The sequence below is a fragment of the Ixodes scapularis genome, unplaced genomic scaffold (genome assembly GCF_016920785.2).
Source record: "Ixodes scapularis isolate PalLabHiFi unplaced genomic scaffold, ASM1692078v2 PGA_scaffold7__128_contigs__length_106722199, whole genome shotgun sequence".
NCBI classification, from domain to species: Eukaryota; Metazoa; Arthropoda; class Arachnida; order Ixodida; family Ixodidae; genus Ixodes; species Ixodes scapularis.
The window spans coordinates 36,275,770-36,302,859 of NW_024609882.1; the positions used below are offsets into that span (position 1 = coordinate 36,275,770).

The window sequence follows — 27,090 nt, forward strand, 5'->3', positions numbered from 1 at the left end:
ATGCTAGGATCATGAAATTTTCCCATAAGCTTGGCTAGATGGTAATTTTATTATTGAGAATATTAATGGAAAAACTTGTCTTAGTCATCTTGAAGTGTAAAACCATGGCTAAAGGCTATTGAGAGAATTTTTGACAGCCCAGGCAAGGAGGGTGAAGTGAAACGGACCTTTCTTCCTCCCTTCTCAGTTTTTAAATCAAACAAACAAATCAAACGATCAAATTGCTCTTGTAGGACAAGAGTCCTACAAGAGCAATTTTTTATTTCTTGATTTTGACATGAAAAAGTATTTTTATGTTAAACTAGTGTCATTGCATGCAAAACTGATTTGTCTGAATTATTTAAAGTGAGATTGATTAGGAGTTTGACTTATCCTGTATTTCATCACAAGGGTCTGGGGCGATGCTTGTGGTGGCATCAACTCTGGTTGCAAGTTTTGTGACATCTTTATTTGATCAACAAAGGTATAACAAAAATGACTAGGCAGTGCTGCAATGGGCATTCAGTGGTGCAACCATGTTCACCCTGGGTGACCACACAGGAAAGGTTAAAAGTTAAAAGTCACAAGGAAAAATGCTGCCTCTACACTTGCGTTTCCATGGAGGTAGCATAGATGAAAACAGACCATGCGCCTGTAGCCTTTACCATATATTCTCACGAAGGTGAAGTGTAGATGCCCATCTTCGGACAGTTGGCCACAAAATAGTATGAGCTCGAAATGGAGTTAGGAAAGATGGCCTCTTCCTGAAAAACAATAGCTGTGTCGGCTACAACCACCGAAGAGGTACCACCAAGGGTACCCAGTAGGTTTATGGTAATCATCACTGCACTAATTCCTTGAGCTGTCGCACAGCAAATATGTCGATGAACGGTCATCTCGTCGACTCGTGCCACATATATATGTGCCCATGTGGATCAATCAAATGTCTTCACCAGGAGCACAGCAAAACAAAACTATTGGTTCCTTCCATTTCAATTATTTACATGATACTATTCAGTTATGCTCAGTAGTAAACACACTGCCCACACCTATGCCACTCATCGACGCACAATGATGTGATGAAGCAACGACATGTCTTGGGATCCGAAGCTCACAGCAAGTCCTCCTTTGATGCCGGGCCCTGTCCACACCACGCCAACAGTCTGGCAATCCTACTCGCCAACATGACAAACTCATGCGTGCTCCAACGTCTCCACAGAGACGCTTTCATGGTGTCGTGAGCGAGACTTGGCCAGCTGCCGTGGCCACTGCGGCTCCTTGGCGCATACCCCTTTGCCCTTCCACCACTGGCCGATGTCCTCGTAAGGGGGCGGAGCTCCGGCCGGGGGAGCGTGGAGCAGGGCACACAGCCGACACCAAAAGTAGGTGTTGATGAACTCTCCGGTGCCCTTCCAGGCAAAGTACTGATTGTAGAGGGTGTCATTGGTGCTCAGCCTCCTGAGGTACCAGGCGAGGTCGCGGGGGCTCGCAAAGTCGTCCACGTGGATGTAGGAGTTGGCCGGGGCAGCGTTGTAGTACTCGTCGCTGCTGGCACCCATCACGATAGGGACCACGTAGTGCCTGCGGTATGGGAGGTCGCAAAATGGAGGAACAGTGGTTGGGTTAGTAGAGAACTCGGGTTAAAAACCGCGCTTTTTTTTTTTTTCATAGATGCCTGCCGCGTCTATTGACCGCGGGGAAGTGGGCATGTGGACGAACCAGGCGTGTAAGGAATGGCATAATATGAGCGGTGGGTTCTCGAATTCAGCATACGGTGATTGTAGGATTGACAAGCAGCCATGTAGTGACATGACAGATGTACTGTGGCTAGAACGACTCCCTGTTGTTAAAGGGGCCCTGCAAGGACTCTTTTATTGGTTTTTAATTTGCACACCGAACCTGAGTGCACTGAACGTAGTAACTTAATGATTGTTCTTTTCTTGAATTTCGCTTTATTTTAGAAGTTATAGGCAAATTAAAATTACAAAAACAAGCAAAAAATAACCTCCTTCATGACGGCCTTGGTCGCTTGAGTGGCCGTGAACTAGAGGAGAGGTAGTGAGCTCAGCGAGCGGTCACGGCTGCCGCACTCCGTGTTGACGGCTCGAAAGGGCGCCACTGAAGCAAGCCAAAGCTGCTCGCCGAGGGCCTTGGGAACGCTCGGAACCGGTCGGATCCTCTAGTCTAGTCCATACGATCGCAGCGCCGCCGCGTACATCCGGGACCTTCCTACGCTCGCCGCTCGTTGGTGCCTGATCCCACTACACCTTTCTATAGTAAGCTACAGGTCAAGAAGGTAGCGGCAAATGCCCTTCAAAGGGATTCATATATCCCTTCGCCACCTCCGCATCCAATAGCGTCCCATCGTTTCCTTGACTTCGTGGCCAACGCGGGAAAGGGTTTTGCCTTCCTGTGAATGTTTGCTTTATCTTTCGACTTTGACTTAGCGTTGTGGAAGCCGCGAGAGGGAAATTAGAATTTCTCCCCTTCGATGGAAACAAATACGACTTTGGGGGGTTAGGTGCCCCCTCCGATGGATACAAAGGCCACTTTCAAGGGCTCAGTTCCCTCTCCGATAAATACAAAGGTCGCTTTCTCGAAAAGTGGGGGTCGGAGACAAGTTGGCATCACTCTGTGATCAAGGGGCGTTTCCAGTGAACTATTTCGACTGCGGATGGATTTGAAACGGGCTCATCACGCTTGTAAGAGGAGCTTGGAGACGCGAGGCTCTTTAAATCGACCGAAAATTTCGGTTTCTTAACCTAATGCGCTACGACATTGTGCAGCGCTGCCCACAGATGGTGCATTTTTTTTTTCGTGTAAAATTCGCAGAGCGAACTTACCTCAGGAAAAAGTAAAGAAATAAAAAGGCTTAGATTAATGAAAAAAAGTTATCAATTAAGGACAATTTATGAGGTTGAGTAAATCAAGTAGGCATGTAGTAACGACTGGCAAAAAAAAAAAAAAAATCTTTCTGGATGTTTTACTAGTTTCGGAGAAAATGTTCATTACATGTACAAAAACAGAGTTTTCGAGAAATCGCAACTGGAAGTTTGACTTTTCATCCACAGTCCTAAAACGCACCTGATGCTTCAGCGTCCTTTTCTTCGCACTACCTAGTGAAGCCCATCCTGGCACTCTCTTACATTGGTCTTTTCTTGCTTTCCCCAGAAGCCTGAAAGTGTGACTCAAATGTTGTTCATCCCGTTCAAGTTCACGTCACAGAACACGCCTGGCGTTACTCCAAGGGCCTCAAGCACTTGTTTTTCCTGCTTCGTCGCCGTTGTTCTAGAACGCAATCGTGTCGTAGACAGCAGCCTTCACTGTGGACACTTGAACAAATGGGGTTTTTGAACACCTACGCCTGATCATTTGCATTTAAATGTCCATGAAACATTCACGAAACGCAAAAATTATTTTTGCGTTTCATGGATGTGGACATAGTACAATATGTTGCATGATATCAATCCCACACAGCCACAAAGACAAGTTTCGTTGCATTTTTTTTTTTAATGTTTTGAGAGCGAAAAAGAGTAATGCATACAATGTCTTCGTTAAGTCACGCGCATTTTAAAGGGCAGATGGGTGTTTCAGGCACAATTTTAAAGTGTCTTCTAGTGCTCACTCGAACATGCTCTTTGGAGGACAAGGTATGCAAGAACCCTGCAATTTTTCTAGATAAAATAATAATAAAACAAGCTTTTTTGGTTGATTTTAAATGAAGTCAAAGTCTATACTTAGCCTGGTTTCGTTCTATCAAAATAGACTCAGCGCACTCGCTTCATCTTCCCCAAGTCTCGTGCAGACGCCTTCTTATTTGTATGTGCGTAAGGTACCTACGCTGTCAAAATTGCGAGCACACTGGAGTCGAGCTGATATAGCGCTAATCAAAGTTGCTTGGTTTATTACCCAGTGGACCTTCTACGTATAAGGACGGTACCTTGCGAAGCTATTTCACTTCTCTCCATTTTCTGCCAAGCACACGCGAGCCTTCGAAACGAGGGCGACCATTCGCGCACGCGCGCAACTGTTTTTCGGAAACAGTCCGGCATTCGCAGACCGGGGCACCGACCGAGCAAAGCTACTTCGCCTCGATACACCTGTGTGAAGAGGGGAAGCCAAGCGTTTCTCCTTTTCCTCGATGCGCGCTCTTTGGTCAGCGACTCAGCGCTAATACGAAGGGAGTGGTTTTGTGTCCCGAATTACACCCGTGGCTCGTTCGAAGGAAGGCGGGAAAGGGTTTGGAAGGGCCAAAGGTGAACGGTATACCGTAATGCGTTGTACAGTTTCTCGGTGATGTAGTCCTTGCAGTTTGCGTTCTCAAAGGCCAGGTAGAACCGGTAGTCCCTGTCCAACATTCGCAGACAGTTCTCCGATTCGTGGCGCTCGCACTTGAGGGTTCCGCAGTCGCCGTAGATGTCCACCTGCGTTTACAAAGGAATTCCAGCTGTCGATGGACCAAACCGTTATACGTGGAATCGCATTTTATTTGGGAAACGCCAAGTTCGTGGCACGGGCCGGCCTGTCTTCTCAAAACGTCCCGTCCTCGTTCTTTTTTTTTTTTTTTTTTTTGCAAGTTGCGACGACATTGAGAATGCGCAGACTGAGGCGAGGAAGCGTTGTGTGCGGTGATTCGACAGTGCGCAACGGACGCTAGCGAAATCTGAGTTAGCTTCGGTAAGAACGCTATTCTGCATTAAAAGATGTCAAGGTAAACGCTCAGGACAGGCTACATATCCAATTAAATCACTCACAACTAGGACGAGAAAAAAAAAGGGGGCAATACAAACAGCATGACTCCCAACTAGTTCTGGAGGTATAGATGCTGTTTGTATCGCTAGCATTCTTACACAAACCAAATTTTTTTATTGGTTGTGTTGTTTGTGCGGGTGTTAGATATATGTTTATAGCTTGAAACCATGTGGCGGCTTAAATTGCACATTGTTCCTTGTGTTAGAGGTACGCAAAAGTACACTCTATAAAACAACGACATATCCTTTTTTTATCGAATAATACCAACTGTGCAAGCGTCTTGCGAAAGTTGCCAGTATTTTAGTGAGTAAGACTACTTTAATAAGTAATTAAAACGAATGAGGCAACACTTTTTTTTTTAATAATAGTTTAAGGGCCGAGGTGTCGAGTGAAGTGAACCGCGACCGAGTATATTTTGGGAGCCAGACCAATTTTTCTTTCCATATAAGCTCAACAAAACTCCATTTAAAATCGGTAACCCGCGCGAAAACCAAAGAAAACATTTACATGTCCTCGAAATTCTGTTTGCGATTGCTCTGTATATCGAATCAGAGATTAATACCACCTAGTCGACAAGGCCGGCGCATGGTGACGTCATCCCCGACCAGGCCGAAGTGGCGAAAACGCTGCAAAGTGTGTTCAGATAAGGACGGTCATAGTGGTGTTGAGCCTACCTTTTGTTTTCTATTAAACTTTTTTGAGGGGTAGAGAAATGTGTCCACACAACGGTTAGAAAGCTTGCTTTTGCAAGAAACTTGTTTGTACTCGTGAGAAACAATCGCACCTAAGGGGACGTTGAAAACAGGACTTTCCCAGACGCGCGTTGACGCAAATTTGAAGGTACCTGGAATAAGGAATATATATTGTGTACGTTAGCAAGTTCTTTAGGTCGAACGCACACAAACTTTACTACTAGAATTAATCAAATTTATTTTATCTGGTCATATATACTTAAAAAGAAATAAAGGGGCAAAATTGGCTTTTTGAGCAACTCTTTCGTAATAAGGCATTTTTCGGCGAATTTTAGGACTTTTTAAAGGGATACTTCAACGAAATTTGAAATATTCCCGTCGTGTTCAAAAATAGGTTGAATATGATCCACAATATCCGTAAATGACAATCGCACGTTTGTATTTTGAGCCTGATGGTTGTATTTTTCGTTATAAACGGCCCACTCTGGCAAGCGCTCGGAGAAGGCCCAGCGGAGACCACGTGACATCCAACGCAATCGTGACGTAGGTCGTCTCAGGACGAGCAAAGCTACGGCGAGGCTGACGTCGAGAGGATGGCGTAGACGTTCCAGCCACCGAATCGGCTGCTTTTGTACGAATTTTGAGTGACGGGATAATCTTCTATAATCTTGTAGGGGGACAATAGCGACTTCTGTGACAAACAAAAGGCATTCTCGGGAAGAGGGGAGTTCCTCCTGCCCCTCTTCTCTCGTCGTGGCCGGAGGCGAGACAACCTCCGTCACTAGCTGCCAAGGTTGCTAGACGGGCATTACAAGCGAGGCGTTAGCGACATCCACCAGGTGCTCTTTGCTAATCGTTTAATTAGTTTTAAAATTCCTTTTCGTGACCTTTTTAACAAGATATTGATATGTTCGATTTGATGGTGCTTTTTTGAACACATATACACCAAAAAATTAGCGCCAAAATTTCGTTGTAGTATCCCTTTAAAATTAAACCTTCCGCCTCTTTTTTTTTCTTTTTGTCCGAAGTATAGCGTTTTAGTACGTTTTCAGAAAAAAAAAAAAAATATCGCGTTCTATTATGTAACTATATTTTTCATCCTGCCCGAAAGTTAAAAAAAAAAAAAATCAATTGAGTGCTTTATTAAATAAAAAAAAAAAAATCATCCTCGATTTTATTCTAACTTTATTCCGTGGATCTTTTACAACCGATAATTTCATATTTCCAAAACATGTTGCGTTCTATTGTTAAAAAAAGTGTAACCAGGTTTATGTTGCATTCGCGATTGGCCAGCGTCGCGCCTTCGTTGAAGTTTAGGGGCACCTGAATTGGAGTGAGTTTTGTGAATTTTGCGGGCACAATATAGCACTGCAAAATAACGAATTGGGTGTTGTATTAGGTTGATTATATGTTCAGCACGCTACTTTTCCAGTGTAATACTTTAATGCAGGTAGTTCACTGACCAAATAGTTCCCTTAATTTCTCTAGAGATCGCTAGGAACTGCCGATCTTCAAAAAAAAAAAAAAAGAACTCTCTTGGTAAAAAGCCGTCTTCCCCCCGCCGCCTCTAAATCCCCTTCGCAGTCAGCAGGTAGAACACCCTGCAACGCCCCCAGATGTCTCACTTGCAGGCATATGTCGCTTCTCCCCTTAACTTTAAACACAAAATTCCAAATAATATCATATCTTAATAAAAAGAAAAGTTCAAGTTGTGTTGAGGACGTTTAGACAGTGAAATGTTATTCTGCCTCAAGAGTGGCTCGAGGATTTCCGCTGTATAGATAAGAAATTTTGCAAGTGCAGTACGACCGCTATCCTGGGGTCTTCAATTAACGTACATCACGCAGTAGTGATTACACCAACGCGTGCCGGTATGATTATCATCCAGATCGAAACGGGCGGGGGGCGGGGATTGAACCCATGATACCTCGGTTCTGCAGCGCGAGCTTCCTTCAGCTTCCGTGAGTACCACCGGCTTTTGGACTCGGAGGCTCGCCAACAACATTGATGTTAACCTCTCCACACACACGTTTCCGACCACGTTTCCCGTAACGGGCACAACGAACATAACATGCCAGTCGGCGTTATTAAATCTGGCTTCCTCTGTTCCCGCATTCGTAAAAAAGAAAACTGCTTGATCCCTAATCTTCGCACTGAATTCCCTACGGCTTAAACAATAGACTAATTTTCGGCCACTAACACTTCTGCCGTCTTTCTACTAAACACAACCCCCCCCCCCCCCCCCCCCCTTTCCTTTTTCTTGCTCCCGGACCTTCCCCCTTTGTTTGGCCTTGGCGTTTACGGTACCTTCCTCCAGCCTTCCTCTCTCCCTCCGGCTGTTCACTCTGGGTATGGTCTGTCATTTCGCAATTTATTCCTTCTTATATCTCGTGATTATCTAAATCCTTTGGAGTCGCTTTCCGACTGCCGCACGCCTTGTTCATCCGTGCACCCGAAACGTCGCTCCCAGTTCTGTCGACCTCACGGCACAAGAGTTTCCGCAAACGGTCCCGAGGCGACGCCGATGGCTTATGAAGAGGCAGCTCACGACACGTTGAACATTCAGCAGTTCAAGATTCAGTCAACGTGACACCATTTGCCTGCAAGGACAGTGAAGTGAACTCCCAGACGACGGAGTGGATCTTTTCGGCAACAGGGCACGGCAAGAATGCATGCGATGGCGTAGCTCGGCTTGTGTTACAAGGCGCGGGGCGCGGGTGCATGCTTTTATGGCATTAGCAGGCAAAATGAAAAATGTATGCCTGCTGCATGTTAGAAATAGCAAACTTAAAGTATAAAAAAAAAAGAGTGGAAGAAAGCTATGAGGGTTCCTGAAATCCAGTCGTTTCACATGTAGAAATATAAAGAATCGAGTCAAGAGGATTCCTTGCACGTGCCGCAAAAAGCAAAAAAAAAAAAAAATAAAAATAAAAAGTTAACGTGTTTGACTAGATTGCTTGCGGCATCAAGAGAGTACTTATTCCAAATAATCAAGCGCAGGCTTTTTTTCAGTATGTGTCCTCCTTCCATTTTTATGAGAACACATCATTACTGCCCCTCCCCCCTCCAACCCACAAAGCCCCAGATTATGACTTTTTTTAGGGTAAAGGAGGCTTCGAAAGAGATCCTTCAAGACCTTTTAGAGTAGCGCCGAAGCACACACGGGAGGAGAAGAAATTCCGACGCTAAATGACGCTACCTTCACTTCTTTTTTTCTTTTTTTTTGTAAACACGTTTTGTTATTGTTTTGCTTTCACTACGTCTGGCATCGGTCAGAGCAGAAGCCTTCATAACGTCCCCCTTTCCTCGTGACTGATGTATACAGAATAAAATCAAACTATTTTGTCGGTAAACTACAAACATTGAAGTATTGCAGCGGAAAGGCCAGCACGTGACTATATAATCAACCAAATACAGCACCTTAAGAACCGAACGCGCTGCAAAGTACAATTTTCATGGGCAGTGTAAACCGCACAACTGATAAAAGAGCTCATGTGTTAATTTCGAGATCTACTAATATTGTTTTGTATAACTGTTTCGGTTACAAATGAGTCGGTCAAGATTTTAAGCGTTTCGGGGCCTCTTGGCTCGCTGGTGATTGCGCCAAAAACTTCCTGACTTGCGGTCGCTCCGGTCTCTTATGTCGGCTTCCCTACCTGTTTGCTTATGGCGCGTCACGCCCCGGTTACTCTTTTTTTTTTTTTTTTTTACAATATAATGGAAATTTTTTTCCAGATATACAATTGCCGGTTGTGTTGCAACTACGCTATCAATAGTGTCCCTTTGGAAAATGTAAATAAATATAAATATCTGGGTGTTTTCATTTCCGATGCTCTTGGTTGGCATAATCATGTTAACTATACATAGTTGGGAAAGCAAGTCGTTCCTTGGGATTCATCAGACAGAAGTTGTATTTAGCTCCCGGGCCTGAAACTCGTTTGCTAGCTTTTAAGTCCTTTGTGAGATCTCAGCTTGAATACGCCAGCATCATATGGTCTCCCCAGCAGGATTACGTGATTGCCCAAATAGAAAAAAAAATTCAAAACAAAGCCGCGCGCTACATATATAATGACTATTCACCTTACACGAGCGTTTCGGCGCTGAAACAAAGGGCTAATTTACCCTTATTAGACGCCAGGCCCAAAGTCTGCCGTCTGGCGTTCATCCACAGTATTTATTACTTAGATGTATTCTTTCTCAGACACGATCATCCTCACAAAATTCGTTTGTCATATTATCGCACTGACCAATTTCCAGCTCGCCATTACAGCTTGCCATTGCAGTATGGAACTGATTGTTCCACCACGTTGTAGATATAACAGATAAAAAGGAATTCAAATCTACATGTGAACGTTTATTCCAGTTTTCCCAGGAATGAGTCATAGGATGGTGTCCTTTTGGTTTTCCATGTGCGAAGATAGTTTGATTTCTTTTCCTGTAGCCTGGTTAGCACGATGCTTCCTGTTTGTGTACGAGTGTTCTTCTTTTGAGTGTGTATACTGTACGTTATTTTAGAGCGCAGCTCTTAGGGGCCCGTTTCCGGCTTGAGCGGCGTCGCCGTCGGCGTCGGCGTCGGCGTCGGCGTCGGCGTAACCGCGCGGTGCATCATGGGAAATGTCCCATAATGCACCGCGCGAGCCCCCCCACCGGGGTCACGTGACCTCGTGGGGGGGCACGTGACCCCCCCGAGGTCACGTGACCTCGGTGCATCATGGGAAATGTCCCATAATGCACCGCGCGAGCCCCCCACCGGGGTCACGTGACCTCGTGGGGGCACGTGACCCCCCCCCCCCGAGGTCACGTGACCCCCCGAAGTCACGTGACTCCCCTGAGGTCACGTGACCCCCGCCGATGTCGCGTGACCCCCCAATGACGTCATCGTCACTGATGACGTCACCGGCATCCACATCGTCATCGTCATCATCACTGATGACGTCATCATCACTGATGACGTCACCGGCATCCACATCGTCATCGTCATCATCACTGATGACGTCACCGGCATCCACATCGTCATCGTCATCATCACTGATGACGTCACCGGCATCCGCATCGTCATCGTCATCATCACTGATGACGTTACCGACATCCGCATCGTCATCGTCATCATCACTGATGACGTCATCAGTGACGTTACTGATGTCGTCACCGGCATCCCCATCGTCATCGTCACTGATGACGTCACCGGCATCCGCATCGTCATCGTCATCATCACTGATGACGTCGCCGGCATCCGCATCGTCATCGTAATCATCACTGATGACGTTACCGACATCCGCATCGTCATCGTCATCATCACTGATGACGTCATCAGCGACGTCACTGATGATGTCACCGACATTCGCATCGTCATCGTCATCATCACTGGTGAAGTCATCAGTGACGTCACTAATGACGTCATCGGTACCCGCATCGTCATCGTCACTGATGACGTCATCAGTGACGTCAGTGATGACATCATCGGAATTGGGGGTCACGTGACCCCCAAGGTCACGTGACCCCCCAAGGTCAAGTGACCCACCCCCTGGTTAGTAAACCCCCCCCAGTGCCCTTCCCTCCTCCTCCTCAAGAGCTGCGCTCTAATTCGGCGTTACAGGGAGTTGTAAGCAGCTTTCACTTTTTTGTTTGTGTACAAGTGTACTTTTTCTGGAGTGGGTATATTTGCATTGTTTCTTGTCTTTAAGCAAATATGTACGAAATTTACTGTTTTAATATTTTTGCCAAAAACGTGTACTCCCCCCTCATACAATTCCCAAAAGGACGCTTTGAGGTATATTAAATAAATCCACCGAAGATGAAAAATAGACAGTAGTAGAACGCTATATACTTTTTTTTTCCGAAAATGTAGTAAAAACAATATACTCAGGACAAAAAAAAAAATCAGGTTGAAAGTTTAGTTTTAAAGTGTCCTGAAAATTCGCCGAAAAATGCCTTACTACGAAAGAATTGCTCAAAAAGCCAAGTTTGCCTTTTTATTTATTTTTAAGCGTATGATAAAATAAAATAAATTTGATTACTTCTACTAGTAAAGTTTGTGTACGTTCGGCATAAAAAGTTTGATAACGTAGACAATTAATTGTATTCTCTATTCCAGGTACCTTCAAACTTGTGGCAACGCACAATTGGGAAAGTACTGCATGCTTTCAATCTCACCTTAGGTGCGACTTTTTTGACGAATAAAAAAAAAATATTGCAAAAGTAAGGTGTTTATTGTTGTGTGGACACATTTCTCTACCTGACAAAAAAATTTAATTGAAAACAAAAAATAGGCGTGACACTGCTATGACCGTCTTTATCTGAACACCTGAACATATCCAGCGTCGCCGCCTGCCATACTCAGCAATCCTCACTCATGAGGACCCTCACTCACCCTCATCTTCACGGGTGAGGTGAGGGTGAGCGAGTTTCTGAACCCCGAAAATTCATGAGTGGCCAATGAGAATCGTGAGGTTGCGAGGGGTGGGAGCGCGTGAAAGCCGTGAGGGTTGTGAGGACCATGTGTGCGTGAGGGGTATGAGTGCGTGAGGGGGCGTGAGGGCCGTGAGGTCGTGAGGACCGTGAGTGCGTGAAAGGTATGAGTGCGTGAGGGGCATGAGTGTGTGAGGGTTGTGAGTGCGTGAGGAAGTGTGAGGGCCATGAGAGAATGAAAGCCGTGACGTCCAGTGAGGGTGAGCGAAGGGCGTGAGGAGTGTGAGGGCCATGAATGGGTGAGGTCCGTGATGTTCAGTGAGGGTGAGTGAAGGGCTGAAGGTGAGTGTGACTGTGAGGATGAGGGTGAGTGAGGGGCTGAGGGTGAGGTTGAGTGAGGCGCTGAAGGTGAGCGTGGCTGTGAGGGTCACTGCGAGTGAGGGCGACCTAAAATGCCGACCTCTGCCGCCTGCAAACGTCGCGCTTACTGTGAGACATGGGCGGTCGGCAGGGGGGTGCAAAAGTGGGCAATTGCCCCCCCCCCCCCTCCCCCACCCCCTTGAACAAGCGGCGGAACCGTTGGTTCGCTGACAAACGAAAGAAAAACAGCCGAAAGCAATTGAAAAATCAAATCGAGAGTAACTATCAAAACATAAAAAAGGAAGATGTCTGCCCGCATTTCGTGGAAGAGACAAATCGAAAGAAGAGGGCGACCAAGCGCTACACCGCAATCCCTCGCAATGAACGCTCAGGGCGGATCAAGCCCAGACTCCAGCACCGAGTAGAAAGTTGGTGAAACGGCTCGAAAAACAAGTTCTCGACTTCCCTTGGGGCCCTTTCATTCTTGAGTACATCCGTATCCACTCATCCGTCGAAATATTCCCTCAATATTGTCGCGCGCGGCGTATGCCCGGGGCCGTGCGGACATCAGTAGGAAGGTTGAGAAAAGTCGTGGCCAGGGAACTGCTAACAAAAGAATGTTTATGCCAACATCTGTTTCAAAATCTTATACGTAAAATACGTTGTAAAATTGTCGCGGAACTTTATTGGTCGGGACCCATTATTATACAAACTTGTGTTGTTAATTTTGGCCATTATATATGTCCGTAGATGGCAGGGAATTTTTTTTACAATGCAACACTGCCCCCCCCCCCCCCCCCCCGCCCGCAAGGTGGTAGATTGTGGTAATGAAGTGAGGGAGAAGCTGGGCGGCATACCTGTACGTACTTCTGGAGCTCGTGGGCATATTCCAAGCGCCCGTTACTTGCGCCGCAGTTGGAGACGAACCAGGCCACCATCTTGGTCTTGTTGGTGGCGTAGTTGACGCCGTTCAAGGGCCGCTTCTTGACCAGCGGGTCGAAGAGCACGAACTTCTCGTACGGGGTCACGAGGACCGAGTCCTTCCTGCGGGCAGCAGACCGGACGTTAGGGGTTTCCATCCTGCTTTCTAATGCAACCTGAAGATGTGGGGTTCTGCCGGGCACTGTTAGTGTATTAGCAGGGATATGAAGTGAACTGAAGAAGACCGTTCGGTCGAAGCGTCGTTCCCCTTCTTTCCTTTGGGACTTATCTTTCACTTCATATCCCTACTAATGGATATTAGTAGGGATAAACTCTTCATGTTTATTTCAATTAGAAAAAAAAAAAATTAAGAGGGGTGTGTTTTTTTTTCGCCGTATATTTATCAGGCTCGGCGGGCATTAAATGAGCGGATAATCGTCATAATGATTTGGCTAATAACTGAAATTTGTAAATTAACTTTTTATATTGGTTTTAGGGGTCGTGTTTTGTATCGCATGCACTGTTGGCGGCAATTACTATTAGAGGCCAGGTCAGTTTAAATATATTGCCAAAAGCAATGACAATTGAGATATTAATCGACCAACTTTCACATTTTTTTGTTTTTTGTTTTCGCCCGATTTAAAAATTGGATGCAGCAATTTGGTTGGGGTGTGTGTGTGTGTGGGTGTGTGTAAAAGGGGGGAGGGGGCTTTTCTCACATCACCGTTTGTATGCGTTTCTATTACCGTGTAGGATTGAACGTATGTTGCTTGCCTATTTGTTTAGCAAGAACCTGCTAATTTGGTCGTCTGCCCTGATACGTTTCGTGTGGATAGCCCTCCGGTAGATATAATCCTCAGGTGCAATATAAAGTTACTTTTTTTGTTTCTTTTTACCGCCAAGAACCTCCATGCATTCCTTGTCCTTAGTTGTCCGTATTTCATTTTATTCTTTATTTAAGAAATATTGCAGATTGTTTTTCATCATCCTTACAGGAGAGGGTTACATCAAGCTTCTTATAGAAAGTAGTCAACACTGTTGTATGTTAGAGCTTGCATGCAGTCGGGAGGCAGTGAATTCTAGTCATTAATGGTTCGAACGAAATAAGATTTTTTTAAATATGTTCTTTTTTGTTTTTCTTTTTAGCAAACGATTTTACGTTTTTCGAATGCAGAGCGTTTGGGAGGTGGCAAAATGTACGAGTCTTTGTTTATTCCGACTAGTTATTGTATATTTTATTTTAAAAAAAAGCGTAATCTAGCAATTTTTCGCCTAGCCTCAAATGATTCAAGGCTACATTTACGCAACGTTTCTGAAACTGAGGAGTGGGGCCTAAATCGCAAAAGTAAATCGAACGTTTAGTCGCTGAATCCTCCCAACTTTTTTTTTTTTCTTTTAGGTATTGGTCTCACACGATTGACGCATATTTTAACACTGGGCGAATAAGAGTTTTATAAGTTTTTAACAGTCCAGTCGTATTCTCCCAACTTCCCGCGTAAGAAGCACAACGTTTTGTAGGCCTTGGAGCACATGTTATCCAAGGGAGAAATGTCTTACAGATTTGATGCACTTGTTTCCGACATGGCACTTAAATTCAAGAGGAGGTTTCTTACGTGTTTTGTGAGAGCATAAGATTTTTCAGTAATTAATAATCATTTGCCACTTCTCACACCAGCCAGCAATGCCACACAAGTTTTCGTTCAGCTATAGTTGATCCGAACAGCTCTATAAGTAATATAGTCGTCGGCAAACATTTTTACAGTCACGCCAGAGTCAAGACTATCAGCTATATCATTAACATAGATCAAAAATAAGACTGGTCCCAGAACGGATCCCTAAAGTACACCGATAGCACATCAAGATTCACTGATTAATCAGCCATAAATTTATACAAACTGCGTTATATTTCTTTTCTTTAGATATGCGGAGATCCATATTACAAGACGGGGAGCAGTGCCCACTCGCTGCAACGTTCTTAGTAGTGGGTGGTGCTGCACCCTGTCAAAGGCTTTGGATAGACCTAAAAATATTCCGTCAATTTGATATCTATTGTTGATGACATTCACGAAGTCATGCACGACTGAGAGAAGCTGAGTTTTAGTTGATAGCTTTTGTTCTAAATCCATACTGGAATTGGACACATATATTATTGTCCACCCTTGTGCACCGGCGCAACTTTACCACGCAGTCAATCAAGAGGCAGGCATCCTTGATCTAAGGATTCATTGAACAAAACAAATAAATACTGCGAAGTCATTTCCGTGTAACGTTTCAGAAAAGCGTCGGGGATATCTTCAGGGCCACATGGCCTTTTTACATCTAGTTTTAAAGGAAGGTTACGTGTTTTGTTGATGTTTTATTCTTCCATTAATGGTGTAGGATACACTGGTTCGATAGAATCACTGCTTATGTCTCGAGAACTAAAAGCGCCTTGAAATGTGAAACTCATGAGCAATTTGATGAAGGTCGATGGCTTCACGACAGTCGACATGAAGCTGGTCAAGAGACCTATTGTTGCCCGACAGATATCTCCAAAACCCTTGCGGCGCATTTTTCATAATGTTCACCAACGTTGTTGCAAAAAACTAATCGTGAGCGCTGCGTATTTTTTGCCTTAGAGAAACTGTGAGGGAAGTAATGACGCTAATATTTCTACTGGTTCCTCTGCGTTTTCGAGAGGGTTATCCAGAAGTTACGCTGTTTATTTTTTTTTTATTTTACTTAATAGTGCAGTAATATTCTTAAGGTATTCCATAAGGTTGCTATGTCCCATCCCACCTCGAAGACTGAGGCACAAGTCAAGTGAATCTATAATGGTTTCCTCAATCTGCGGAGGAAAAGTTGAAGACACGTTTAATCGTGTGACTCTTTTTGACAGGGCAAACAATTGCAGTAAGAAATACAAGCTTGTGGTCAGATGTGCCGTCCAAAACACTGACATTATTGTAATTTGGACCAACAAATATAACACCTAGAATATTATCACTGCTCCAGGAAACGTGGATACCTTCTGTAACAAGTCGTACAAGATTAAAGTTCAACATAAATTCATAGAATAAATTGCAACCTCTTACTTCCGTCGAGCCTAGGTTGATTGATTGATAATTGATGGAAGATTATAAAGTCACCCATCAGTATAACTTTTTAGCTTGGTTTGTATTTCCGCTGCATGTAAGACTCAATACTAAAGATAACAGAAAGAATAAAACACAGAGAGGACGAAACACAGACGAGTATTTGCACGTCATCATTTTTACACGTCATCATTTTTACGTTGTTTATCGTGTCCCGGAGAATAGAGAAAACATCTCCTTCATTACAAAATGTCACGATTCCGCTGCATAATCGCAAAGCAAAAGTCGAGCTTTCCCCCCCCTCCCCCCCCCCCCCCCCCTGCAGCCGCGAGTGGCAGCCGAAGGAACTACGGCGAGAAGCTTACATGACCTCGCTCGGCTCTAAACTGCAGCGTAACGCCCGCTAATGTCAGCAGAGAGGGAGGGGAAGCGTCCTCCGAAAAAGCACACGGGAACCTACACGGCACCCCGAATTACGTCACTAGTGACGTAATTCGGGGTGCCGTGTAGGTTCCCGTGTGCTCTCTCGAGTGTGCTCTCCCGTGTGTAAGACCGCCAGTGAGTTGAGGGATGCCAAAAATGTCAATATTTATCTTTTTTTTTTTTTTTTTGCTTAACAACTAGGATAAGCAAGCGAAATCGGTTTTCTGTTCTTTACTTCAGAAGTGTCAGAGGGCAACTTCCACAAATTTTGACCGAAGTCCGGAAATCGTTGCACCAAGCGGAACATGAAGCCACCCTAGTTGCACCCCCCCCCCCCCCCCCCCCCTTTAAAGAATGTACGAATTTACTCGTCTGTGTTTCGTCCTTTCTATGTTTTATTCTTTCGGTTACCTAGTATATATTACTAACAAGCTCGTTAGGAATATAAAGAGTGAATATTATCTAGGAATGACTCGGGCGATGAGGAGGGCCGATAGACTACACCCACAAGAGCCGAGAATCCTTCGCATTCAATTTGACACCATACACTTTCCTTGTCAACTATTTTATCCATAATGACACAGGAAATTAAATTTTTTAATATTAAAGCAAGAAATGGGCTAGCTTTATTGAACTCTCCATTCAGTTGAGGAGCAAACTAGATCCCATGTAAACATGTTCAACAGATATTTGCCTAGTTAGGAACATATACTGAGTGTGATTCGTAAGGCTAACCAAAGTTAAAAAAACAACGATACTCCCGACAACTTTCCAAGGCAGTTCAGCAACAACGAAAACATATTTGGGTGCCTGAATGATGTAAAATGGGTCGTGCGCAGCATGTTTTGTACCTTCAGTAAGTAAGTACCACTGACAAGTAATCACTGACGTTGATAGCGTGCAAAAACATACATTAGTTTACCCCTCCGCGTAGTGGCAGACGCAGAAACAAAGTTAAGAAAAGAAACAGCTTTCCCCTTCTCAAGCGGCCACGTGACCTGGCGCTAATTATATACCGTCACTGTTCATCATAGTCATGTGCTGGGGTTGGCGAAGCATAGAGCATGGGCTGAGCATGAGACATTGTTAGAGTTTGGCGATGCTGATTGTCGTGAACCCCAGCACTGTACTCTAGGTGCGAAGTGGTGATGTCCTGTTACGTCGCGGTGTCAACATCGTTAATAAATCTAGTGACTTTCTCAAATGAAATCTACTTGGCGCAGTGAGTCACGTGATGTCACGGGGCCACGGGACGTGAGATTACTTGACAGCATGCCTTGACACCATAACGGCACGCGACACATGGTTATAGTACAGTGTAGTTATAGGGAGTATTCACTGGCGGCCATATCCGTGTGCGCTGCTGCTGAGCGCGTGGTGACGGCGAGCTTCCGCAGTCCTTTTGGAGCGTGCAGCTAGCACCATCAAGGTTGCCGGTCCTAGCAGGCTATTAATGTGAGCTCGTTCTGAGCATGCGCTCTAAACATCGCCCTCAAATATGGCGTCCAGTGAATACCTCCTATAGGAAGTATTCACTGGCGGCCATAGCTGTGTGCACGACTGGTGAGCGCGTGCTAATGGCGAGCTTCCACAGTTCTTTTCTAACGTGCATTCCGCACCCTCAAGATTGCCGGTCTTAGCAGCCTATTATTGTGGGCTCGTTCAGAGCTGGCGCTCTAAACAGCACCCACAAATATGGCGCCCAGTAAATACTCCTTATTGTAATGGCCCACTCGTGACTGAAATATATATATATATATAGGTGAAGTAAGGTAAATATAAACTCAATGAACCGGAAAAAGTTAATAACTCAAAGATGCGTACTGTCGGAGTTACTAATTCGAAGTTTATTACGACGTTTCGAGCGGGGACCGCTCTTCATCAGGTAGCGAGTGTACAGCCCGTGAATGTTTATATACCCCTAAAAAAGTAGGAAATGGAAACAACGTTGTCAAAACAGATAGTAGTTCACACAGAAAGGGAAGGGAACAAAAACTTGCAAATGCAAATGTAAAAAAAAAAAAAAACACTGCTGGCGAAGAAATTATTTACGCTCGCACAAAAAAAAAAAGAAAAAAAAAGCGGTTAGCGGGGAGATTATCCACGCTCGCACAAAAAAAAAAAAGTGTTTGAAAGTTTCTGGTTCGGAAGGGGTGGCTCGTCTTCAAACCAGATATAGGTCACATGTACGCGCCCAAATCCCGAGACATTCCTTTGTGCTAGAAGATCAAAGTTTGAGGTGGATTAAAACTTTGGGGGATTTTTCCTTGAATAAGGAGTGGTAGGGTGTAACAGCCTATGCCTGCCTGAGATTAACCGCTTGAGCCGCATTTATCCGTTTTGGAGGTTCTCTTCGGACTCAAACGTCTTCGCCAACCGTTTTTTTAGGGGCGAAGCTCCTTAGGGGCTAGCCATGTCCGTATGTCTGTCCGCCGTCCAGCGTGCCACGAGCAGGAGCTCACAAGCTCCTGCTTGTGAGTTCAACAGCTCCTGCTTGTGAGTTCAACAGCGAGAGCAAAAAAAAAAAAAAAAAAAAAAAAGCTAAAAAAAAAAATAGGGGCTCTGAGATGCCATCCTATCTGTCTTCTTAAAAAAAGAAAAAGAAGAAAATCACACATTCTTCTACTGAAATGAACGAAAACGGCACCATCAGCACTACCTATGACCAAAATCAGTATCAAGAAAAAAAAGAAGAAAAAAAAAAGAGTAGGGGGTTCTCAGTTGCCATCCCATCTGTCTTCTTACAAAAAGAAAAAGAAGACCACACATTCTTCTACTGACATGAATGAAAACGGCACCATCAACACTACCTATGACCAAAATCAGTATCAAGAAAAAGAAGAAAAAAAAAAAAGAGTAGGGGGTTCTCAGTTGCCATCCCATCTGTCTTCTTACAAAAAGAAAAAGAAGACCACACATTCTTCTACTGACATGAATGAAAACGGCACCATCAACACTACCTATGACCAAAACCAGTATCAAGAAAAAGAAGAAAAAAATAGAGTAGGGGGTTCTGAGTTGCCATCCCATCTGTCTTCTTACAAAAAGAAAAAGAAGAACACCACACATTCTTCTACTGACATGAATGAAAGCGGCACCATCAGCACTACCAATTACCAAAATCAGTATCATCAGCACCACCCGAGCTTCGCCCCAATCAACATCATTCACCACGTGGAGATGCGGTAATTTTTTCTTTTTTTTTTCATTTGCATTTGCAAGTTTTGGTTCCCTTCCCTTTCTGTGTGAACTACTATCTGTTTTGACAACGTTGTTTCCATTTCCTACTTTTTTAGGGGTATATAAACATTCGTCACTACCTTAGCAGGTAGTGACGACGTTTATCTCGCCTCCGGCCAGCACGAGAGAAAAGTTGGAAGGAGGAACTCCCCTCTCCCCGAGAATCTCTTTTATGTGTCCCAAAAGGTGCTATTGTCCCTCTACAAGATTATAGAAGATTAACCCGTCACTCAATATTCGAACAAAAGCAACCGCTTCGGTGGCTGGAACGACTAGGCCATCCTGTCGACGTCAGCCTCATCGCAGCTTCGCTCGTCCCGAGACGAACTACGTCACGATTGCGGCAGATGTCACGTGCTCTCCGCTGGCTGTTGTCCGAGCACTTGACAGAGTGGGCCGTTTATAACGAAAAGTACAGCCACCACGCTCAAAATACAAACGTGCGATTGTCATTTACGAATATTGTGGATCATATTCAACCTATTTTCGAACACGATCCGGTTCGGCTAAAAATAATGGTTCGGCTCCGGATTTCGGTTCTTTTCCTGTTCGATACCCTGCCTCAATCCCCCCCCCCCCCCCTTTTTTTTTTTACGTAAACAATTCCTGCCTTCGCGCGGAGTCCACGGAAACAGACTTGCGAAGAAAAGCAAAACATAATACAAGATAAAACACGATTCGTCGTGAAAGCATCTGCTAAGTGGTTCGAGCACACCATAGCATTTGCTCATCCTTTTTGCTCTGTTTTAGTATAATCTCTAATAGGTGACATTCACTTGACGTCACTCGCTAGGTTCGCTGGCATCGCCCACCCCGGTCGCCATCTTCGAGGTCTCTTTCTATCGCGGCCGTGTCGTCTGGCCGGACCTTTTGAGCGTGGTTTAGCAGCATTTTACATCTTTAAAGGACCTTTTTGACCGAAACTATGGGTTATTCTTATGCTTTGATGCTTTTCAAGCGCCGTAGGAGTATTTTTTTGTGTGTTTTAGTTCGTTTTTGTCGCTATCAGGCTCGTTCACCGCGGCCGCGTTGCTCGCTCAGATCCATAAAGCGCTCCGTGTCGCGCGCCGTGTCCACGGCGCGCGACACGAAGCTCTTGCAAGAACTGATTTTTCTACTTTGGTGCTTTTGTAGCACGGTGTGATTACTCTGTTTTGTTTTGCTAGTTTCTTTATTGTTTTTCTCTAGGGGATTTTCTGCTCTACGGCCGTGCAACTGTGTTGCTCCATCGCCTCTGTGTCGTACATACGTCGTGCCTTCGGTGTTCGTTCCTGTGCGGAAACATACCGTGCGGCTCAGAGTGCGCAGCTTATGAAAAAGGCGGCGCATTTTTCATTAGCCCAAGCGATCTAAAAATCGCATGTAAGCGATTTGGCGAGCGGCGAGACAAGCGACGGTGACCCGCTTCGCTGCCGCTTTGCTGCCGCTCGTTCACTCGCGCGACGAGGCAAACCGCATCAAAGCGACGGGAGCACAGTGCACACGACCAAGGCGATGAGCGCTAAGTTTTCTAGAAATCCCAAAACCGAGCTACGCGACGAGCGACAGTGGCGGGCGACGGCGACAGCGACGGGAGTCGGCGACAAGCGGCGGAGATTTCTCACGGTCAGTCGTCGCGTCGCTCGGTTTTTGGATTTCTAGAAAACGTCGCTAATCGCCTTGGTCGCTTGCTCCCGTCGTTTTCATGCGGTTTGCCTCGTCTCGCGAGTGACCGAGCGACAGCGAAGTGGGTCGTCGTCGCTTGTCTTGTCGCCGTCGCTCCACTCGTCCCGTCGCTCGCTAAATTGCTTACATGCGGTCCAGCCTTTACACACTGTACTCGGCGGCAACAAGGAAACTAAAACGGCCCGCCCGCGAGATAAACCCTTTACTCTCTTTTGTTCAACGAAGCTCCTTCAACTATATGAAATTAGCACACACTACCAACGTACGACCGCGTAGCCAAGCCAGTCAAACCGCGACCTCGAAGATGGAGGATCGACGGTGGCGTTCCCTGGCAAAATCAAACCTGCAGGCTCAGTGAATACCGCCTATTCCCAGTTGTTTTTATCTTGGATATGGATGGAAACTTGCACTTTTTTTGGTCGTGTATGTTGTGCCACCGGTGACAGAACAATAACGGGACTCCCATTCCGGAGATGCAATGGGGGTCAGCAGGGCTTGGCCCACGGGCGAGTTGCCGCGAAAGGCGTCTGCGGGTGTGCCAGGTGGTTTAATATTTTTTAACGAGCAAACCGTAGACTGTCACAGCGAAGCGTAGTAAAAGAGGGGGGGGGGGGGGGGTTTGTTACACGCGCTTTATGCAGTGGTATACCCGCCGCCCCCAGTGCGCCTCCGGAAAGGGCGGCCCCTCTGCTACGAGAGAAACGTTTTCGTTTTTCGCGTACGTCGGTTCATCGCACCACCCGTGCCTTTTGCCCACCTGTACGTGGCAGTCCAGTTGATCAACGGCCCCGCAGAGCGGACGAACGTGTTGGTCGGATTCTCCAGGAGGTAGAGGATCCAGATCTGGTGCCTCGCCCCGGGCTTCCTTTCCCTGGCCGTGAAGTGGTCCTTGAAGATGACCGCGTCGATGCTATTGTCGGTCCACATGTCCCCGGTCTCCGAGTAGACCTCGCACGCGTTGACGGGGCACTTGTCCCTCAGGAAGAGGGCCTGGCCCTTCAGGAAGTCGTGCCAGCCGCCCCGAAGTATTATCTTCTTCAGCCGGACATCTGCGACCGCAGACGAGGTCATCAGCGTGGCCCGCTTGCGTGGGGCCCGAGGTCACCGATATTTCACTGGGAGTGGCAGATTTGCATAAAAAAAACAGGGGGCGCGATGCCTTCCCCCTAAACACACACAGACACACCAGAGTGTCCAAAGGCTAATTTGATTTATGAAAAAGAGTGCCTATATTCGTTTTTCTTTAGGAAAAAGATGTCTCGTTCTTGTTGAAATGCCAATTATTTGAGTCAGTGATGTCACCTGACCCATAAATCTGCCCCTGCTGGGGGTTTCCAGCCCCTAAATACTCTCTAATGAAAGCTACTCTAGTCGAAAGCTCTCAGTTGGGTCTAGGCGAGGCGCTAAAAATGGGTATTTACCAATTACGCCCTGTCTGTAATGAAAAAGAAAAAGAAAACGATGTCGTGTTCGCGCTAACACTGTCGCGCGGTGTACAGGGTATGGGAGGTAAGAGGTTATTCTCCCAAACAACCGTTATGTCAATTGGCCTTTGGATTTTGGGTGTGGAGACCTTTGGCGCCAGACTGCAGGTGAGAGTAGTGCGGGGGCAGGTACATCAGTTGCTCCACGATGCGGTCGTCCCCGGTGCTGTCGGGTCGTGGCCAGATCCGAGGCAGGCGGGACAGCTTGCTGGATGGTTCGGGACGCAGCGACCCGTTGCGCATGAACCAGGGCAGGACACGTCGAGCCACCAAAGAGCCCGGCGTGGCGTCGTGCAGATGGTTCGCAGAAGGCTCGTCCCTGAGAGGAAGGGGATATGTTTATTGCGACCATATGTCTACAACCACAAAGTGTGTGTGTGCGTGTGTGGCCGGGGGGGGGGGGGGGGGGGGTAGATGATGGCTGCAGATGGCAGAATGCTCACTCGCATACCCCGCTGCTACGCATTTGAGGAACCATGTCATTGATTTCCCCATAATCTGTCTCAGCCGATTAGAAGGGTGAGCGCTGTCACGCTCGAAATTTCATATGGCAAAAAGGTGTCCATTTTCGCAGCTCACCGAGTGATTCGATTAAAAGGAATCGATGATGGTGGTCCAAACACGTAACCTCATCGCCTTCCATTTACCATCGGCCAAATTATTCAGATCTAACAGGTATCTCGGTATACCGGGACGACCATTAACAACAATAATGCCTCAAAAACAAACCTCCAGCTGATAGTCTCGCGCCAGCTAGCAGCCGACGTTCTTGGTTTGAGCAAATATAGCTGGGAGGCTCGACAAATTCATCTTAAAAATATTTCCACAGCGCGTGCGTGATTGGTTCAGCCGGTAACAACAAACAAGCAAAGACAACGAGCGTCGTTTCGATGCACTTTTGACGCCGTCTGATTGGTTCCGTCGTAGAGTCAAGCCGATCGTAGAAGACGCTATATGGGGCCATCGGAGCCGATTGAGGGCTGAAAGCGAGCCACGTAGTATGTGACCTTTCGGTTGGGGCCAACGTTAGCTTGGCCCCGAGTGGCAGCGACGCGCAGTGTGACGCGCGGTCACTGCCATATACGCGGACCGCAAGTTCGTCTCCTTCTTGCACAGGAGTTGCGATGACGTCAGAATGTCGAGCTTTTATTGGTTGATTGAAAAAAAAAAGATAGTGGGTAGACCTCAAGGCATCTAGCACTGAGGTCTACCCACTATATATCCTTTCAATCAAAGCCAAACTGAGCTCGGCGTCGTACCGACGTCACCGCAGCTCCTGCGCAAGAAGTACGCGACTTGCCATTTCGAATGGCGCGCCGTGTGGCGGACAGTGTTGACGAGCCGCGCTACAACCGAAAGAAAGGTGGGCCACTGGAAAAGACGTTTAATTACGAGTATCAGTACCAAAACCTATCTATTGATACAGCGCCGTCTATGAACTGGAAGACGCACTTTTCTTTCCCCAAAACGTGCTTTGTCGCGCGTGCCTGGTTTTAGGCTTATACCTCCAGGCACGTTCTCAGCCAGTCGCATTTGCATCGTACGACGTGTACGTTAGTTGGGCAAACGAGCGCCGTCTAAAGATAGGCCAACGCTGGAGCCAGATCGGACACGAGTGCTGCGTTCGGATAACACTCGTGCTCTGCAGTCTCACTTATTGAAAATAAGTTCCGACCGGCGACTGTTGACGCGCAGCACTCGGCGCTAATCGGGGCCCCGTCTTGGCGAAGATTCAGAATACGGCACTGCTCTGATACGATGCGTTGGACCAGGGGCACTCGACTCGTTAAACACAAAGTTGGAGCCGAAAATTCGCGGAGCGCGCTTCATTGGACTTGAACGACAAAAGCACGGCGTCATCGTCGTGAGAATCCAGTCGGCGCTCTCCGTAGCTCCGGCCCCATGCTCTTTCTCACGTACCAAAAAACGCTAGCTCCCTTTGGCCGGCGAGAAGGTTGCCTTTTTCTCCGCATTACCATATCTAGTTAGTCAGCAGTCCCGTATGGTAGCCGTGTGATGTTGGGCAAGCTGCGGTGATGTTGCTGATAGTTAGTTCCCACCTGAAGATCTGCCGCTCCATGATTCGCTTGACTCGCTCCGCGCGACCTTCTCGTCGAGACCCGTTCAGCCTTTCAGCCCGTAGTCGCTCCTTGACCCAGGGCAGACCGGCGTCACCGAGGCTTCGCTGCGTCTCCAGCCTGAACTGGAACAGAAACAGGCTGGCGCCACTGACGAGCAGCGCGAACGCCAGGCAGCCCCTGAGCGTCGATGAACTGCGCATGGCCCTCGAGTGGCGCCGGACCAGGGTCGAGTACGCCATGCTGAACGCCGATGGCGTGCACTGCTGGGGCTGAAGACGGCGAAAAGAAGGCTTACATGAGAAACGCGGTGGGGATCGCAGGCGGGAAAACTTACGGTGAGTTGGAACGTAAGCGATGTTGGTTTGTTTACGTCTGAGTGAAGAACGCGAATGCTGCAAGGACTCTTAACGGCACGTGCAAGAACTTCTTTCTCTTTATTTTTCTTTTGTAATCAATGCTAATTTTTTTTCTGTGACTGCAGCCGAAGGTGCGGGAGCGCGTGCTTGAGTGCTGGTGTGCACGCGCACTCCTAACTCCTCTCGTCGGAAATGTTACAGAAAGTCGTCTACGCGACTCACGAGTTTAGGGGGATCGTCCGTCCTGAAGTCTGTCTCAACGTGCAGGGAAATAGCCAACAAGGAAAATGCGAAGCCCTTCGGCGATCTGTTTGCCCACCTGCTTGTGACCTCCTTTGTTCAGTGTTAATGAATGATGCGTGTAGTGGAACGACGGATGTTTCCAATCCCTTATAATTTCTCTCTCACATGGCGAGATGAGATCTGTCTATTTGTCTTGTCAATATCTGTAATACCCCTTTTGATCAATAGGTAAATTATGCTGAGTGTAAAAGAGTTTGCAAGTCCAATTTTACACACAAAAGATGCTGTAATTCACGCGCAGCTAATAACCTAAATATTTAAAAAAATTAAACACCAACCAAGCCCTTCTAAGAGGACCCTGCGTTTCGAAGCCTCTTCTTCAGGGGCGACTAGGGCTACGGCCGTTGAGGAGCAGTGTCCTTAGCTTTTTCATCTATGGTGGGTGTCTGGTCTTCTTCTACGGCCGTACCATTTCAATAAGGTGACGAAGCCCGTTTACATGTGCGGATGGTAAAGCTCCGAGAGACCGATTGATCTTATGTGGCGTTGTTTGAATATGCCAGGATTCGAGAAACAGTCTCGAGGATTTGTCTCAACGTCAATGATGCATGTGTTGTCAAAGTCAATACGATGGTCCTTGACGTCGCAGTGCTCAGCGACCGCGCTACGTTCATGATCAAGGCTTGCGCACGTCGTTTTTGAGCTGACGGGTTTTCTCTGTCTGTTAGAAAAATTTCTAACAGAACGTGCCATTAAAAATAAATAAATAAATAAATATAAATATATTAGATAAATATAAATAAATATAAATAAATAAAAAATAAAAATGAAAGTCGTTTACAACTCCCTGTAACGCCGGATTAGAGCGCAGCTCTTGAGGAGGAGGAGGGGAAGGGTACTGAGGGGAAGGTATATAACAGCCACATCTTTCACTGGGACGGTACATAGCTCAGAAATGTAGGTATGCTTGAGAGAAGAGCGTGTTGGTTCAAGTCATGGACGAAGAAAGATTAAAATAATTAAAACAGGGACAACACAACCACATCTTTCACTGGGACGGTACATAGCTCAGAAATTTAGGTATGCTTGAGAGAAGAGCGTGTTGGATCAAGTCATGGACGAAGAAAGATTAAAATAATTAAAACAGGGACAACACAACCACATCTTTCACTGGGACGGTACATAGCTCAGAAATTTAGGTATGCTTGAGAGAAGAGCGTGTTGGATCAAGTCATGGACGAAGAAAGATTAAAATAATTAAAACAGGGACAACACAACCACATCTTTCACTGGGACGGTACATAGCTCAGACATTTAGGTATGCTTGAGAGAAGAGCGTGTTGGTTCCAGTCATGGACGAAGAAAGATTAAAATAATTAAAACAGGGACAACACAACCACATCTTTCACTGG

General features: G+C 46.3%; 1 protein-coding gene across 1 annotated transcript; it reads right to left on the minus strand.

The window, feature by feature from the left end:
* Positions 1-1,163: 1,163 nt before the first annotated feature.
* On the minus strand, positions 1,164-25,443 carry LOC8023966 (glycoprotein 3-alpha-L-fucosyltransferase A-like). Its single transcript, XM_040218183.3, has 6 exons — positions 25,059-25,443; positions 23,088-23,317; positions 22,272-22,563; positions 13,049-13,235; positions 4,249-4,403; positions 1,164-1,560 (listed from the first exon to the last, which is right to left on the minus strand). The coding sequence occupies exons 1-6, from the start codon at positions 25,316-25,318 to the stop codon at positions 1,173-1,175; spliced, it is 1,512 nt and encodes a 503-aa protein (XP_040074117.1). The 5' UTR covers positions 25,319-25,443; the 3' UTR covers positions 1,164-1,172.
* Positions 25,444-27,090: the final 1,647 nt, after the last annotated feature.

Bases quoted from the DNA above. Each gene is read 5' to 3' on its own strand.
- LOC8023966 (XM_040218183.3), bottom strand. From the start codon at position 25,318: ATGGCGTACTCGACCCTGGTCCGGCGCCACTCGAGGGCCATGCGCAGT. The intron at 22,564-23,087 runs GTCTCCACACCC...CTGCGGTCGCAG, and splicing joins CCTGCAGTCTGGCGCCAAAG to ATGTCCGGCTGAAGAAGATA. The intron at 13,236-22,271 runs GTGGGCAAAAGG...TGCTGCCCGCAG, and splicing joins AACTGGACTGCCACGTACAG to GAAGGACTCGGTCCTCGTGA.